Raw genomic sequence first — 18,081 nt, 5'->3', positions numbered from 1 at the left:
GGGCCGAGGCCCAGAGAAGGGGCCCAGATGGGTGAGCTGAGTGTGGCTGATTGCAACCCCATTCACTCTGCTGGCCGCTGCACAGAGCACAGCTTCACAGTGGCACACACAGCCCCCACATCCCAGCATACCCCATGGGGTCTGTCCCGCACCCCCGATACCTGGCTACCTGATTCCTTTCTTGCACCTCAGCTCCAGCCTAAGTCCATTCCTCCCAGCTTCCTCCACCACCAACTCGGCTGTGTGTTAGAATCCCTTTCCACACTGGCCAACCTGCCCTCTCTCCCTCCACTCGGAGGCTGATTTCAGCCCCATCCATCAGCACCCTTCCCTGCGGCCACCACTCCATGTTCCAACTGCCTGAGATTGACAGCTTGGACTCAAAAGAGCCGTGCATGGGCCAACTATAGGCCATGGGCCAAGCTGGCCTGCACGTGATTTTTTTGCAAATAAAGTTTTATTAGAACACAGCCTGGCCAGGACATTGAGATTTTGCCTGTGACAGCTTTTTAGTCACTGTGGCAGAGTTGGTAGTTGCAACTGAGATAATGCAGCTCACCAAAACCCGTCGTATTTCCTGTGTAGTCCTTCCTAGAAAAAGTTTGCTGATCCCTGATATACAGCAATCTTTCTGAGGTTCGGGGAAGTTCAGTGACTTAGCTAATGTCACTACCCAATAGACAGCAGAGCCAGGATTTGATCCTGGTCCCCTGACTCCTACCAGCATACCCCCAGATTTTCACTATAGGAAAAAGCACACAGAAGACAGCTCTCTTCAAAAAGCCCTGGGTGACTCAGAATTCTCCCAAAAACAGGCTCCGGATCCCTTCCTGCAGGAAGTCTCTCAGAGCCCGGAGTAGCAAAGCCCCCTCTATCTTGCCTTGGGCACCACCAAGGGCCAATGGCACACCAGTCACCCTCCCAGAGGTGCTGACATTCCCCTCAGTTCAGCTCCTGTGACTAATTGATGCTTCCTGTCCTCAGTTTTGAGCTGGTGCACTTACTCCAGTGGCACGTCCTCTGCCTTCACGCGTGGAGAGGGGACAGCCAATCAAAGGTACTCCAGAGAGCGTGACATTTGGATGTTCTGTAGCCACGGTCCCTGGGGACTCTCAGATCAAATCAACTCTGATTTACAAATAACACAAGGACATTTCCTTTTTTTGTCTCCCCACTCTTCCTGCCCTCTCAGCTCCACTTGGCGATGCTTCCAAGAGAGCAGCCCAGGGGGCTGATGACAGCCGTACTCTCTTGTCTGCCCCAAATCCACAAAAGCTTTTTAGGACCCAGAAAGGAAGGGAGAAGCTTCAAGGATGAATCTAAGAGAAGGAGCCTGTTTTGCAGAGCAGGTGCTAAGGAGTCATGGAGGCCCAGGCTAGTGGGCGCACTGGGTAAGGGAGTATCATGGCTGGGAGCCCACTGTGTGCCAGACGCTTAGTAGGATATCTCATGGGATTTCCACACCACTCCTAAGAGGTAGGACCAGTGTCATTTCACAGACGAGAAAACTGAAGCTCGCACTGGACATGACCTTCCAGTTGGTCGGGGGCAGATATGGAATTCAAATCAGGTCTCTCTCATTCCTAAATTTGTTCTCTCTCCTTTTAGTCAGGAGGTCCCCAAGATAAGAGCAGCCCGAGGTCAAGCCAGCAGGACCCCATCTGGTCAGTCTCCTTCCTGGAAAGGCTGACTCCTAGCCAAAGCCATTTCCCAACAAGGTCATCAGCCATCCCAGCAAAACCAAGGGGCAGGTGCTGAAGCAGAATGCCCCCTCCATCTTGCCCTGCCCCACCAGAAACGCCTTGAGCTGGGGGGGACCTGTCGCTGAGCAGCCTCTTCCCTCCCCTTCCTTGGCCCTTCTTCCAAGTCCACACGACTCTTGATTTCACAAAGTTGTTTACAGAACTCCTTCCCCATTGCCCTGTAGGCTCCCAAAGGTACATTCAGCCTCTTGATGGGCTGTTCCCTGGACCCTGCAAGAGGCTGGAGAGAGAGAGTGCAGAAGCACCAACGAGCCCGGGTTAACAGGACCCTCCCTACCCGCCTGGGCAGCCACAGACTAGCCCAGGCAGGGCACACACACATTCAGGGTGACAGGACATCCCAGCACAAACCCTGGAGCCAGCCCACCTGGGTGTGTGCCTGAGCACTGCCACTTCTGCTCTGCAATCTTAGGCAAGTTAGGAGCTTCGCTTTGCAGCAGTCTACCCATCATAGAAGGGGACATGGCGCCAGCTCTGAGTCCCAGTGGGGATCCAATAAATTAATATTGATACAATTTCAGAAGAGCATGTAGCCTATGGTGAGGGATGTGAGCAGGAGTTAAACCTTAAGATATACACATTTTAAAACAATTGTTTTTGGGTTTGTTTGTTTTGGTGCTGGGGATTAAACCCAGGGGCACTTAACCACTGAGCCATCTCCCCAGCCCTTATTATATTTTATTTAGAGACAGGGCCTTGCTGAGTTGCTTAGAGCCTCATTAAATTGCTGAAGCTGGCTTTGAACTTGCAATCCTCCTGCCTCAGCCTCCTGAGCCATTGGGGTTGCAGGTGTGTGCCACTGCACCTGGCCTTATTTTTGTTTGGGTTTTTTGTTTTTCAGTAAAACTATCAAAGCCCTGGCACAAAAACCCATTTCACACAAAATTGTGGGATGTGGCAAGGAACATTCTGGGCAGGTGATGCTCTGCAGGGCCCTGATTCTGTTCAGATCTTTGTGAAGGTTTCAAAGCCCTTTCTGTTTACTTACTTGCTTCAACGTATATGAGGAAGTAGCACAACTGGGTTTTTAGAAAACTCATCACAACTGAAGTATTCAAAGCCGACACCCAGCAGGCTGGCCACTCTCTCATTGTCCAGAATATTGGAGGCACACTCAAAGGGTGGTGGACACCCTGGACAGGAAAACCAGGCAGAAGGCTTAGCTCCCACCTCAGTCCATCTCAGTGACCCTCTCCTCTCTTCAGTACATGTTTAGTCAAAAAGCGCTTCAGTCATCATCTAATGCAACTTTTTAGGTGACCCGACCAAGGTCAAACAAGGTGACAAAATTTCCCACATGTGACTAGACGCCAGTCTTCCTGACATTTAGCTCCACCACAAAGAACGGGAATACCTTATTTACCAGTTTGGGTTCCAAAATGATTTTGTCTTTTCCTAAAAAAAAAATAAAATGAATCCACATTTAAAAGACGATCACCTACTCCCAAGGAGACTCAAAAGAATGGACACTGTGCTATCTATTGATTTACATTCCCTTGTATTAACATGAAGCACGTGGACAGTTCTATCCTCTGACGTCCCAGCCCCTTGGCTGATTCAAGCTCACCTCACAGATCAGAAAATGCTGGCAAAGGGTTTCTCCAACCAGGAGGCAACACTGAACCTTTGCTCTCTCCTGTGAGTAAGGAATCCATGTTTCACACAGGTATTCTGGTGGTCAGTGGCCAGAAACTAGGGACACACACACACACACACACACACACACACACACACACACACGAGACCCTTTGGCGTGAGGTTAACCATAGCAGGTGGCCCATCAGACTCCGGGAGCCAGTTAGCAGGCCCATCCCTGAGGAGCGTAAAGCAGGGCTGCCAGGTGGGTACCTCAGTGAAGAGGTGAACAGGGACAGGAGTCTGGGAATGGTGACCATCCTGGTAGGTCCGGAGTTGGTTGACCTCAGGAAGGTCTGGTGGAGGGGATAGCAGAGCCCAGCGAGGGACTGAGAATCCCAAGCAGGGCTGATTTCCCAGAATGGCCGGAAAGAGCAGGACCTGGCCCGGGTCTGGGACACGCACATTAGAAAGGGCCCAGGGTGCCAGGAACTAAGATGATCCCCGGTGACTAGTCTTAATACACAGCAGAGGCTTGGTTATGGGAACCACTGGCAGGTCACCGAGGGGACAGCGACCCTGCTCCCTTCATGTCCAGAACTCTGAAGTCCTCCATGGACCTCCCCAGGCCTCCCACTGCAGATCTCCCTGGCCCGGCCTGAGTGGCCCCCATGAATTAAGAGGAGGGCCATGGGGGCAAGGGCCAGCAGAAAGCTGTCTATGCTCCTGCCTGGGCATAACTGCCCGTGCTGGACGTTTCCCCCGACAAAGAGAGGAACACTCCTTTGTGGCTTCTGACTTGGCAACGTACTGGGGCCAGAGCACAAGCTAAGATGGCCTTGCAGACAGATGCACGCCCCAGATGAGCCGTGGCAGCGAAGGAAGCGAGCCTACACCCCTTGCTGACTGAGCTCGGTGCACAGAGTCTGTACTGCACATGGGTGTGTTCTGCCCAAAATAACTACCAATTAAAATCTGTCCCTGGTGGTCCCTGCCAATTTGCTCCTGGTCCCACTCCTGTTTCTCTGCCCTTGTCTGTTCCCCAACCCCAGTCTCAACTTCTAAGCCCAAATGTCCTAAGGTCACTAAGAGTCACTTTCACCATTAAGTCAATTAACATTAAGATAGGGACATTAGACTCTTCCCAGACTTATTTACATATTTTTAGAGGAACACAAAAATCGGCAATCTTCTCAAGCAAAGGAATGATTGCTTAATAATAAACTGTCAGCTGTGGGCTGCATGGATGAGGAAATGTTGTCAGCCATAGTAAAGCTGCCCAGTGTCCATTCCTCCGTCATGATGGTGCCTCGATTTCCTTGTGGGGTACCTGCCCACTTACTAAGCCCAAGGGCTTATTTCCTATTAGGAACATCAGTCATGACACATCCCCCATCTCCCCGCCAAGAATAGAGGGAGGAAGGCATAAGGCCCCATCCAGCCAGTAGGACAACAGTGGCTGGCCACTGGTCCCTGACTCTGTAGATCCTGCCTTCTAACCCTTCAGCTGTCCCCTGGTCCTTCTCTTTGTGGGCCTCCTCCCAAACCTCCCAATAAGTCCCTGTTTGAACTAGCCAGTCTCTCCTATTTGCAAGGAACACAAATTCCAGGTGGACATCAGTCATCCTGTCCTGCAGTAAGGCCAGCAGAGGCTGGGAAGAGAGACGGTTGCTCACTGTCCTCCCTCCAGGCAGAGGCTAGAACACAATCTGCTGCAGCGTGACCACCATGAGCAGATGTTTCTGACACATGTGCAACCAGAAACCAAAGCTGTTTGATTGGACCCAGGGTCAGGAGGCTGGAAAATGACATCCCAGCACCAGGAGTGACAAGACGGGATCACAGGAAGCCCTGAAGGCACAGGCCAGCCTTCCCCTCTCCCTCCTGCCACCTTGTGCGGGCACACACAGACATTTGTGCACACCAGTACACCCTCCTCCTGCTGCTCTCCAGGGAGAATCTCCGGAAGATGCAGGCCCAGTGTCTTGGAAGACTGGGTGGCAAATAGAAGGATGGATGGATTGTTCTCTTGGACTCAAACACTGAGAGTGGTCTTCCTTCTCTGATGGGAACCAGGAGGCCAGGTCCCTGCCTTCTCCATGACACACCTGGATCAGCCCAGGGGTCCCAGGGAGAGACGCCCTCCACTCTACACAAGGCAAACCATACCCAAGGTGACAACAAGCCACCACTCCCTCCCACCGGCCACCTCTCCTTTCCCTGTCGGGGAGCAACAAGCACTCCAACTAACCGGGAAGGCGAGGTAGGAGAGAACAAGACCCCACAACAGCCTAGCTGAGACCTCAAACCTGCAAGTATGAAATCACTGCATGGGATCATCATCCACCCACCCTGGGACACACGGGCAAGACCTGTTGGGGTCCAAGTGGACACACACATGCACATACACATGAACGTCCCAGCCCCACCAGGAACACCCAGCAGGCGGCAGGGGCCAGGAACGCAGGGGGGCGAAGGCACAGAGCAGTGAGGCACGAGGCAACTTTGCTTCCTAGTATTTTATTGGAGCCTTGGTTAAGCGTGATGCGCATCAGGAGTCCCGGCCACGGCCCGCGAGCCCAACTGCAGCGGGGCTCCCAGGTCGATTTCCTGTTTTTCCTTTATAGACAACATTATTAAAAAAAATAAACTTTACAATAATACATTTTCGCTCATCTGTGGGGTATTATTTCGATAGTTTTGTTTCTTAAAAAAAGGAAAGAAAAAGGAAAGCACAGGATATAGGTACGTGGACATGTATATACACACGTGGAGAGAAGGGACAGTGCTGACGATGTCTCGGGAATGAGGAAAGAGGGTGGAAATGGAGGGGCAGGAGAGAGGAGCAGCGAGCTCGAGACCACGTCCAACTGTGGCCTCTTCTGCCCCCTTCAGCGGTCCCCAAGGGGAAGGCCCGCCAAATGGACCCACAAGAAACCGAGAAGCCACCGAAGCATCATTTCTCTTTGACTTCAAAATTCCTGCCACCAAGGAGGAAGCGGCTTCCTGGTGCCCAGGGTTTGCTCCCTCCCTGCAGGGGAACTCCCAGGCAGGCCGAGAGGCCCAGGCCCTACAGCCAGGAGGACCCAGCGCGGCCACGGGGCTCCACGCACACACAGACCCACCCTGAGGGCAGTGGGGGAGGACAGGCCATCTCCATCCTTGAAGCCAAGGGGAGGGCTGACAGGGCCCAACTGGAGGCATGTGGCCAGCTCCATTTCCCCCTGACAGATGCCCTCGGCTGGTCCCCCAGCAGGTCCCCAGAGTGGGCAGCTCCAGAGCAGTTGCCACTGTCCTGTCCCCAGCCTGCATTGGGCACAGCACAAGTCCCTTCGGCAGTGGGGGTCTCAGCTTGGTCTCTTACTGCAGAAGGGTCCAGAGAGAAAAACACCGGGAGACAGTGAAGGGCATGTCTAGAGCCTTGTGCCCCTCAGGGCCGAGTGTCCCTGAAGCCAGGGGACCTCTGGGCAGCCCTCAGGCTCCCCACCTGCTGGTCTGTTTGGTTTAGAAAAACTTCTCCAGAGAAGGAACCTGGGAGGAGACAGGTTCAGAGACAAGGTGGGGGGATTTTTTGCAAGGGGTGTGTGTGTGTCTGGGAGCGGTTCCACTTTGCCCGGCGGGAGCTCTCCTCTGTGCCGTTGGTGGAGATCTTGAGACGCATCCCCAGGGCCTACAAGGCCCACTTCAGCAAGAGGAGCAGGAGCGCGGTCAAGGCTGCCGACGGCCTGGCTCTGCAGGGGCCTGAGTTAGGTCTGATCACCTTGTTGCTCCCTGGGATGATGTTGGTCGTGAGCTGAGTCCACGGCAGAAGGGAAGACAGAGAAAACAACAAAAATCCCGTCAGCGGCCTCGGCTCCAGCCTCCTCCAGCCCTGCCCTCCCTGGCCACCCGAGACCCTCTCTTGCACTCTGAAGGCACAGCCAGGCTTCGAAGGGAAGGGCAGGAACAAAGTGATGCTCTGTCCCCTCTGGGCTCCCAGCCCTCAGGTCAGGGCAAGTGGGCAGAAGTCCCCAGAGAACAGGCTGCACCTCCCTGCTTCAGGGCGGAGGATGATGTACATCCTGTGGGAGGGAGACGGCATAAAGACCCCAAGGAGAAGCTCCAAGGTCCACAAGGACTTGCCTCTGGAGAGGAGACGAAAGGGAAGCCACTTTCTCCCCATTTCTGAAACTCCTCCTCCACGAATCCTTCCCTACGAGTCTCTGACTGAGCCACTCGCTCCCTCTGCAGTCTTTCGCCATCTCCTCACCTAAGCTACCATGGTGGCATATGCACTCCTATGTGTGTGGGGGGGAGTTCTTCAAGGAAGGGACCGTGTCCTTTTTCATTTCTGTATCTAATAAATATCACAGGACCAGTGCTGAGCAGGTGCTCAATATGTTTGTCTTTAAAGATAAGGAAAGTATGGGAGGGTCTCTGCTTGGAAGGCTCCTCCCCCAAGGAGGTGGCCACAGGTCCTGACTAAAGCCTTTGCACTCCCCAGGCCCACCCCAGAAAAGGGAGTGCCCACTCAGTCCAGGAGGGGCCAGAAGATCAGCTGGCCCAGCAACTGGATTCTAGAGTTCTAAGTTCAAGGCTCACCTAGAAAACAACCCCCAGTTTCCTGCACCTACCCACCCCCTTCCTGCCCCTACTCACCTCTGTGAAGCACATGCTTAACTCTTTGGAGTTATTGGCCTTCAGTCCCTGCTCCTGTGGGAGAGAAGCACTAGTTAGGAGAAGGCACCATGCTTTTTCTGGCCTGGCTTCGACTAGCGACTCCAATAACATTGTTATAGCCCTGCTATAACAATGCCATCACTGTTAGCACTGCAAAGCTGAAGGTGCATAATAAAGACCTCTACTGAGCCCCTGCACCCCTGAAGTCCTCATCAATTAACTCCTGCCTTCTCAGGGCTCCTGGGAAACTGAGCTCTAAACCTTGCTATCCAGTTTGCAGCATTCTGTAAGAACTAGCTGTCTGCATGTCTGTCTGCCTACTCAGAGCTCCTCAAAGGCAGGGACCAGATCTCCTTTCCTTGCACTGAGCTGTGATTTGGCTCACAACTCAATTAGTGTTTTAGTAGACACATGCATGCATGAATGAATAAATGAATGAATGCATCAGACCAGAGATGGCATCTGAGAGCCAGCTCCTGTAATTTGCCATCACTCCAGGAAGGCTCTATGGACAAAGATCATGAGCCCGCATCTGGGCTCAGGAGAGAAAGAAAACTGTGATTGATTAGTGATGTCTGCCACTGGTACATGTTAGGTGGACAGCTAGCAAATGTGCCAGGCCATTTTCACTCCCAAACAGATGTGCAGCACCTGGGAACTCTGTAGACAAGATGAAGAATGAGAAGGGAAGGTTGGCGTTGTGGTCATTCCAGGATTCTCTGCCCTGGCATAACTACTTGCAGGACCACAGAGCGTGCATGAAGAACAGTGCTTTGTTACCACCATCGTGAGAGAGACCAATGGGAACCAGCTGGGGGATATGGCCCTTCAGATGGCTTAGTTCCCAAGGCACTTGTGGGGAAGCTCCGGCTGCCAGGAGCAACTGGGAAGCCCAAGAAATTATGCCTAAATCACGACTCTTGGCCAAAAGTATCCATAATTCTTTGGACATCGTAGGCAATCGACCACCCATGCATCTGGTCAGCTAAACAAGGCCCCAGCTGTCACACAGAGACCCTGGCCAAAAGCAGTCACTGCCAGTGGTGGAGACAGAAATATGGTGATTAGCACAGCAGGAATGGAACCAGACCTAACCCAAGAGGATCCTATTCAAGACCAGGTACCAGTGTCTCCAGGTGCCAAGAGGTGGTACCAACTGCTTCCCTCCATGGGACATATTCCCTTCGGTCCTTCCAGGCCAACCACTAGATTCTCCTCCTTGGAGCGTTATACCACTCCAGGGAGACCACTGCAGGGACAGAACACCGCTTGCCCCAGCTTGGAGTCTGTGCTGTTATCATGTGTCCCACCTGTCCTCCCCGGCCCCTGCACCAATCCTCAGTCGGTTATATCCATCCCCACCTGTGATACATGTGGTCCAGCAGCTACTTATACCCAATATGGCTTCCTCTGTAAGTGTCAGGGGTGGCTGTTCTGTCCTATCCCCTTTGAGGGACCCTGGTTTGTCCCTGTGTCCCAGTCCCTGGGTCCATGTGGGAATCACAGAGGCAGACAGCCCCACTCCCAATCAAAGCTGCTGTTACTTGTCTTATGTACTATAGTGACATGCAAAATTATATTTTAAGTCTATTGCTTTAAAGCTGGGGCCTTGTTTAGCTGACCAGATGCCCAGGTGGTCGATTGCCTATGATGTCCTTTAAGGTGAAGCCAGTACAACATTCTGTGATGATGGACATCAGCTCTGAGGCAGGCCCAAGGTCAAAGGTGGACCCAGATAATGTCAGTTCCGCAGGTTTCTATGCCAAGGTCAACCTGCACAGAGAAGCCAGAAAAGCCTCTGAGCCCCAAGCCCATCCAGGTGTGTGAGACAAAATCTGAATGGTAACGCCCTCTGGAGCACTGGCCTGGGCTTGGATCTTGCTCCCCAGAATGAGCAGGCCCCGTCAGGTCCCCCAATGACAGGAGAGGGGAGTGGGGATCGACAAATACCACACAGGAAAAATGAGAGCGAGAGTCCTTCTGAACCTATGGATGTCCAGTTCTGTAGGCCCCCAGGGCTGACCACCACACCCAGGAAGCTCAGGGTACCGGCAGGCTTCCCCTCACTGCCCTGAACAGCTTCACCAAGTACTGTGACCTCTAGTTTATAGAATTTCCTCAGTGCAGGGTCCTAGACCTTGGACCCACAGATCAACCCCTTGATCCAAGGCAGCCCGGAAACCGAATGAGAGAGGCCAGAGCCCTGCACCCAAGTTCCAGTCCTGCCAGTCGCCCGGGGAAGTCTATCGTGCCTCAGTTTCCTCAGCTAGACAAGACAGGAGGCACGCGTGGCTCACTAACCCAGAGAAAGGGCATATAGGACAACAAGGCTCCCCACAAATCCAAGGCTCACTGTTCACTACACAAAGCAAAAAGTGAGCCAAGCACAGCTTTCACCCCAAGGCAGGGCCCAGGAGCAACACAACCAAGGGGGCAGGGGATAAGGCGAGACCCAGGCAAGCCGGCAGCCTGGGGCCTGCCAGTGAGGAGCGGTGACAGAGCAGCCTCCTGCCTTCTCCCCCCCCCACCCCCGCTTCCCCCAGCCTCTTTGCAGCAGGTGACAGTGGGGGAAGCAAAGGGCCTTAGGAGTCCCCACCCCACCTGACTCCAGGAAACAGCAGACATGAAGGCTGTGTTAACCTCCCCCACAGCCAACCGGAGACCCCGGCCACTCCTAGACATGGAACAGTAGGGGCGTCCAGCCAGCAACTGACTTTTCTGAAAGTGGAACGTGGGTGGGGAGGTGCAGAAAGAAAGTCTGCCATTTAATGCCCCAACACCAGATGCTCAGACCTGTGCCTCCCTCCCTCACCAGTTGGGGATGCCCTTCTCACCAGCAGGTCTCAGCCCTGCCCTTGAGGGGTTTACACCAAACAGAAAAATAAACCTCCCTGTAGTCACCTCCAGGCCAATTAAATACCCAGGAAGAGGAGAGAAGGCTGCCATCCTTCCCCCAGCCCCAGGCCGGGGGCAGTCTTCTGGGGCCACGGCCCCTGTCAAGGTCGCCCCAGTGCCCAGCTCTCCCTGTGCCGCTGTGCGTGGGTAACTCTAGTCCCTGACCCTGTGTTGAGCCACTCATACCTCTGAGACAGACTCGGGGTGTGTGAATGACGGGGTTCCAAAGGCAACAGGCCCAGGCTGCTGGGACGGCAGCACACAGGGCTTCTAACAGCAATCCTGTGACACAGAGCCCAGTAGAGGGACAGTGTGGGAAGAGCTGGCCCCAGTGGGCTGCACTGTGGGGCATCAGAAGCATGAAAGAAGAGACAGGAGCAGTTAGCACTAGGGAAGGGGCCCGGCCATGAACCAGGATGGCACAAGGCAAGCTTCATCCTTCTAGAAGCTTCTCCCAGAAAGGTCCTGAACCAGGAAGTTTGAAAGAAGCAGTCTTCCTCCTCTGCCCTGCCCACCTCTTTCCCCATGCTGGTGTGGCAGTCCTAGAATCTCACTGGCCTGGCGCAGGTGCTCTTAAGTCCAGCAGTGCTATCCTGCTGCACAGACAGCACTGGCCAGATCTCTCCTGAGTACCCTGCTTCTGTCCCTGACCCCACCCACAAACCTTGGCCTCTGCCCTCATCTATACCCTGTGAGCCTGTCCCTAGCCCATCTCTCCTGTACATGCCCACCCCCAGTGACTGTCACCTCTTCCTCCCCCTCCACTTCCACTGCCCGTCCCCACCTTCAAATCCAAAAATCAAATATTTTTCAATTTTTGAAATCGGGACCCTTATTCTCCAGTGGCTCTCCCTGGCCAGCCAGCCCCCACCTGCTCTAGGTGACTCTTCCACAGAGGGCTCTGCCGTCTGCCTCCAGGCACTAGCTCCTGCTGGCCCTCCTCCTGGGACACCCTCACCCACTCCAACCCCAGCTCCACCTACACATAGTCAAGGCGATTCTCCCAGGTCTGGCAGCAGGTTCCGTTGCCCATCAGCCCTTGATGTCTGCTCCCCGCTGAAGCCACCCCATCCTCCCCGAGCCCCACTTTATTCATTCTTTTGGTGCCAATCTCCTTCACCCTCACCATCACTTGAGCAGGGCCTCCTGGCACAAGGATGGAACTGGCTGATTGAGCTTATTGACCTCAGTGCCCAGGATAGAGTGACACGCAGTTAGAATGCATGCACTATCGGCCACTCGGTCCCCTGCTCTGGCATCCACAGGTCTGTGTACTGGGTAAGAGGCCTTTGCAGGCAGCAGAGGATGGAGGAGAGAACTGGCTTCTGGCTGCTAAGTCTGCTTCAGTGTGAGGCAATCCCTAGGGCAACCCCTCAAACTCGCTTCTATTGTCCCAAGATGACTGGCAGCATCAAGGGAAAGAGTGGAGAGTGGCTGGCAGAGACCAGCAGAGCAAAGAGGACTCATGTCGCTAGCCCTCCCCAGCCCTTGGAAAGGGGAGAGTCCAGCAAATCTGATGAGACCGTCATTCTGGGCCCAAAGCAACCCAGGGGAATGTCAGGGATGGTGGAATGGGCCACAGCCAGGCAGAGCCCCAACCCTCCGCCAGCCTTCCCCAGGCCCCACCACACTGCTCTGGTCCCCAAGAACGAACAGCCTCATGACCAATCTTCTTACACCCTGGACTGCAAACCACCTTGCTCCTCCACCCCTCCACCTGAAGGCACCTGGAGGCACCCTGTGGGTGGAGCTCAGCATGAAGCATAAAGCCCCAGACCCTCCACCCGAGACAGCAGCAAGCCCAGCAAACCAAATGCACTGCGGACTCCTCCAGACTATGTGGAGCCCCTTCTCCGCACCATTTCCTGTGCACTCCTTGTTCAAGGTGGCACAAAAGGGGATGGCAAGGCCATCAAGGCCTCCAGGGACACTGGTCCAACAGGAGAGAGGGAAATACATCTTCTGCTGAGGCAAAGCTGGAGTCCAAAGTAAGGTAGAGGGCAACTTTGCATGGACAGAATCAGGGATGACAACCCCGAGAGGGAACATGTGACCAGGACTCACCGGGCAAAGGGGTGGAGCAGGGAAGGAGTGTGTCACTCAGAGGAGCTAGAAGGTGCCCAGGGTCAGCGTCTTGCTCATTCATATCTGGGCCTATTCCTTGGGAAGCGTCCAAGGCTTCAGAAACAAAGGCCTTGGACAAGTGTCCGAGACTGGCCTGCCTGCCAGGTGCCCTGCTCCACAAGCCAGTGGGGTGAAGGGCAAGGCAAGGACATTACACACGGTACAGGCATGGCAGGGTCAGAGGCTCAATTTTATACTACAGCCGTGGGCAGTTTGGCTGGTCAGGGCTGTGCCGCCTGTCACGTGACCATGCTCTGGTTGTGGTCCTCCTGTTCCTCTGGGCCTTACCAGGGTCCTAGTAGGGCATCCTCTAGGAAGATGCTGACACAGCTGACCTTGCCCTCACTCTCATTATGATTCTTTGTGGACACAGACATGAAGCCATGGCACTGTGCCCCCACCCTTCAGTGCCCGATCACTCTGAATCCCCTTCCACCCCCTGCCTTGCCTTAGCAGTTGGCTACACAGGCACTGATTGTTTCTTCTACCTTCTGTTTTTCTGCAGGCTATGATCTGGGGGCTTGTCTTGATTTTGGTTTGGATCCAGGGGTGATGCTGGACCATTCACACGGGGAACAGAGATGCTGTGTGTGGAAGTGCTTTGCACGGAGCAATGATGCCCAAATGTTAGCTGCTGTCAACCGGGAAGCCGGGGATGCTGCCTGGCAGGTGGCTCCTGCAGGCCTGGCTCCAGGAACTGTCCTCCTTGGGCCTGTTGGCTAAGTTACTCTGGGCAGGACAGCTGGGGACAGCCATCTCAGAAGGAAAATGAGAGAAGCAGATCCTCAAAAGAGGCTCCACCCACTATCACTTCTTAGGTTCCTTCTCAGAAACAGAAGGGGAAAGGCCACTGATTCTGTCTCCCTGCGGTCTCTTTTATGATCATGCCAGGCTGGGGTTACAGTGTGACTCAGCCCTCAACCCTGTCCCTGGCTCAGCGGGAGACTGGCATGGCTGCACCCAGCCTGCACCTCGGTCCTGTCCATCAGCTTTGCTAACTTGGATCACCTCTGATTGAATGGCTCTGTGGTGGCCCTGCTGGGGTTCTTGGGAACCATGGGAACCCATAACTATAAAGGGGTCCCTGAATGTGGACAAGAAGCTGCAGCCTGGTGGGGAGGAGGCTGTGTGCTCTACGTACATCCTCGAGAGAAGAGAGTTTTCCTTATTTCTGCCCTCCTCGCTCTCCTCTTTCCACGGGGAAGCCTTCGCTCCCAGAGATGGCAGCCTACTGGGGATGCACACAGGTGTCTGGACGGGAAGTATGTTCCAAGATCTCCTTCCCAAACCTAAGGGACGAGAGGCCTGGAGTGGGCGAGAACTTGTCCAGGGCCCTGCAACGTGTTGGTGGCTGAGCAGGGCCAGGAACAGAGCCCCGGCGACCTTGTGCTGACTCCCTCTCAGATCTGCTCCCCACCAGGGTTTTCCCATGGCGGAGTGGATGTGGGAACGAGGAGCTTTCATTCCTGTTGTAGGGCTGGGGGCGGAGACGTGGGTGTCAGGGACACTGTGGAGGAGCCTGGGGTGGTGAGGCCCTGACACTCTGTCCAGTTTTGACACAACTTCGGGTCCTGTTCTCCGAACTTCTCCCTCTGGCTTCGGCCCTCTCTCTGGTGGTCTCGTCCATATGGGGTTCCCTGGAAGTTGGAGAGGGCTGGCAAAGTCGGAGGTGGTCTTTTCTGGGCCTCTGACCAGGATGGGCACCAGCACACATGTCCCGGTGTGGTGGGTGGGTACCCAGGAGGGGGCCAGCTCAAGTCCTCCTCCCAGCACTGTGAATGCCAGGTGCTGGTGATCCCAGGAGACTGCGACCCCATTCAGAGGGTGTCCCCACCCTTCCCACCAAGTCTCGCTCCTCCTGCACCTTCATTTGGGCTGTGCTGCTGCCAGTGTTCCCCACCAACCTCTTGGCCAACCAGAGCCAACTCCTGCCTGAGACATCCCTCGTTCCCACCAGCCACACCCTCACCATTCCCTCCCTCCTCTGTCCTCCCTAGTATTTTGCACTAGGTTCTCTTCTAAATCCTTTGTTCTCAGGGTGTGTGTGTGTGTGTGGTGTGTGTGTGTGTGTGTGTGTTTCTATCCTGTCTAGAACCGACCCCTTCAGCAAAGAGCCTCCTGGAGTGAAGGGTGCAGTGGTACGAGGGTAGCTCAGCAGAGATGCTGAGTGATGGCACCTCCAGAGTGCCACGTGTCCCCTGTTGTGACACTGCCTGCAGTCTACATCTGATGCTGGTTTCATTGTTTGATCCTCAATAAGGCCATGGGACCAAAAAATAAGACTGTCACCTCATTTATCCATGTATCCCTAGCAAGTAACCACACAGGTGAGAGGATACATGACTGGATGGATGGATGGATGGATAGACGGATGGACAGACGGATGGACAAGTGAACACATGAGCTCTGGAGTCGGATGTGGGTTTGGCCATCCTCCACACCAATCAGCTACGTGATCTTGGGAGCCCTCTCGTCAGCTTCCCACATGTGAAGCAAGAACGCCGACACCTGACTGTGTGAGAATTCAATAAGGAAAGCAGAGACTCCCCCAGCACACAGCCTGGTGATTAGCAGAAGGCTGATAAATGGTGACTGCTACATTTCTCTTGTGCCTGCAGACGTCTGGTGTGACACTGTGATGAACAGGTGTCCCGCATTTGCTAGAGGAAGGCCTAGGAACGAACAGGTGAAAACACTTCCCAGCTCCTCCCTGCTCTTGGGCCCCTGACCTACAGGAAGGACCTTCAGTGCTCCTCACTGGCCCCAGATGAGTGGTCTCCCACACCGAGGTGACACCATGCTGCTCCCCCCGCCCCCTCCCCAGTCCCTGAGTGGCAGGGCCACGCCCTCACCTGGACAGAGGTGCAGGTGGTGATGACGCTGGTCCCCAGGCTGGTGCTATCACTGAGATCATCTGGCAAAGAAGGAGTCTTCTCCACCTTTGGGGCCTGGGTGGCCGGGAGTAAGGGACTCTTGGGGGACACGTTCACATCTGTGCCGTTGCCGAAGGCCTGAATGGCGTTCCCTGGGGGGTGGGGGTCAGGTAGGTGCATAGAAATCAGGATCACTTCCATCGCTTCGCCCCACCCTGACCACTGCCCTCCCTGGAAGAGCCCAAAGCTGGGGACGAAGGGTAACAGAGGGATTCAACTCAGCTCAGGTTCTTTCAGACCTACGAAGTCACACTGAGAGAAGAAATCAGCCGGAGGGAGACAGAGAAGCCAGAATGGAAGGAAACGCACGCGATGGCCAGGACGGCTCAGAGCAGAGGAGGAGGAGGAAGTGGGCATGTGGGAGCCGAGGAGGAGAGCCGTGCCAAGGTGGCCCCACCACAGATACCTAGACACAGGCTCCGGGGCTCCGCTGCCACTGAGATGCTCCAGCCCTGCTGCTGGCATTCCAAGGGCCCAGATCAGCCCTCCTCCCTCTCCACACCTGACACTCCCACGGGCGGCCTCCCACCCACACTGCTAACCAGCTCTAATTCCCTGGGGACCGACCCATCAGAGCTCCTAGGCAGGACTCCGTCCCCAAGACTCAAGCCCATAGCCAAGCGCCCAGGAAAATGGTACCCCACTGCCCCAAATGCACCTCCAAGGCCTCACGTCTAAGCCCACACCAGGCAACTCTTCCTACCACTGCCAACACTCCTCGCCCCCCACCCCGTGTCACCTGTCATGAAGGTGTCACCTCTATGTCCCCAAGTCCCCCAAGATAGAAACCCATACAGGAACCCTGTGGTGCCTCCCTACTGGCCCACTGGCAGCCAGCTGAGCAGACCCCTAAAGACCTCTCCACTCCATCTCTTGTCACTGTCCCCCTCCCATCGCTCTAGTTAGCTGTCACTGTCCTGTCTGTACTGCCTCACCCAGCAGAATCATGTCCCCACCCCCCATGACCTCCACATCACGACCAAGTGGATCCTCTCTCTATCCTACCTCCTTCAACCACCCACGCCACCACCATGCCACCTGCAGGCTAAGAAACCCAAGGCCTCAGGTCTGCAGGACCCTCCATGAGGAGGATGCTCTCGCCTGGCAGACAGCCTACTGTGGTCACCTCCAATGCTTCAGGCCAGGCTGTGCAGCTCCCTAACAAACTGGGGTCTTCTGGGGAGCCTGGGGCCCCTGCCAGGGTGGACAGCAGGTGGCTTCTGCTCCTCAACTATCCACCAAGGGAGACACCTCTGAGAACCCTCAGGGCCTCCCTCCTCCTGGGTGACACATGTCCCCACCCCGGGCTCCTGCAACACCCTGTGCAAAACTCTACCCTAGGACCGTTCACCCTGCACCTTGGCCTCTCAGTTCACCTCCATGTGGCTGCACGCTCCTGAATGACAGGCACTGGGATCTCTACTTCTGAATTCCCAGGACCATACAGAAAGGAAGAGAACAGATGGACGGACAGACACATGGAAGGAAGAAAGGAAAGAGGGAGGAGACTGCAGGTGGTGGTCAGCAACAGGTTTCACAGTGCAAAGATCAAAGGCAGACTGAGCTTGATGGTGGCTCTCCTCTCTGTGGCCTCTGGATTAGGAGTTAGGTGACTCAAAGTCACAGTTCCAATGGGGAAACACTCTTTAAAGGAGGAAATGACAGAGGCCTGGGATGATAGGGGTCTGTCCCAGAGCAACCTGCCTGAAGCAGTCAGGATAACAGACCAGAAACCTTCAGCCTTGACCCGACACAAGTTCAAGGTCACTGGTGGTCACTGAGGCTGACCCACTGGCAGCTCTGATTGTCAAGAGCTCGGGGTCTCTGCAGGCCGCACTATGGCAGAGAAGCCCCATGTGTGTCGCTGGCCACCCCACAGGGAGGAGATACCAGAGGCCCAGGCAGGCCCCTGGTCCCCGGGGCAAGGGGCAGGCAGGGAGCCAGGGATGTGGGGGAGGGAAGGACACGCCAGACTCACGGAGGCACGGGTTCTCGGTGAAGTCCCTGAGGAACTTCTCACACTCCTCCTCCATGTTCCCGCTGCCTCGACAGCTGCACCAGGGGGACACCACAATGCCCGTGGGGCTGGAGTCCACGTAGTTGGGGGTCATGTCAAACCCTGGGCAGGGAGA

At 55.0% G+C, this 18,081-nt stretch overlaps 1 protein-coding gene across 4 annotated transcripts in view; it reads right to left on the bottom strand.

The window, feature by feature from the left end:
* Positions 1-5,842: 5,842 nt before the first annotated feature.
* Positions 5,843-18,081, bottom strand: part of Gfra2 (GDNF family receptor alpha 2) — an 88,376-nt gene continuing 76,137 nt past the window's right edge. For all 4 annotated transcript variants that reach the window (XM_078030924.1, XM_078030925.1, XM_078030926.1 and 1 more), the window contains 4 exons: positions 17,928-18,068; positions 15,869-16,041; positions 7,977-8,030; positions 5,843-7,131 (listed from right to left, as the gene is read on the bottom strand). In XM_078030924.1, coding sequence (XP_077887050.1) covers positions 7,009-7,131; positions 7,977-8,030; positions 15,869-16,041; positions 17,928-18,068 — 491 coding nt within the window. In that variant the 3' untranslated portion in view covers positions 5,843-7,008. The remainder of the gene's footprint in view (positions 7,132-7,976; positions 8,031-15,868; positions 16,042-17,927; positions 18,069-18,081) is intronic.

This window comes from Ictidomys tridecemlineatus, chromosome 14 (assembly GCF_052094955.1).
Source record: "Ictidomys tridecemlineatus isolate mIctTri1 chromosome 14, mIctTri1.hap1, whole genome shotgun sequence".
Lineage (NCBI taxonomy): Eukaryota > Metazoa > Chordata > Mammalia > Rodentia > Sciuridae > Ictidomys > Ictidomys tridecemlineatus.
This window is presented reverse-complemented; position numbering and strand designations above follow the sequence as displayed.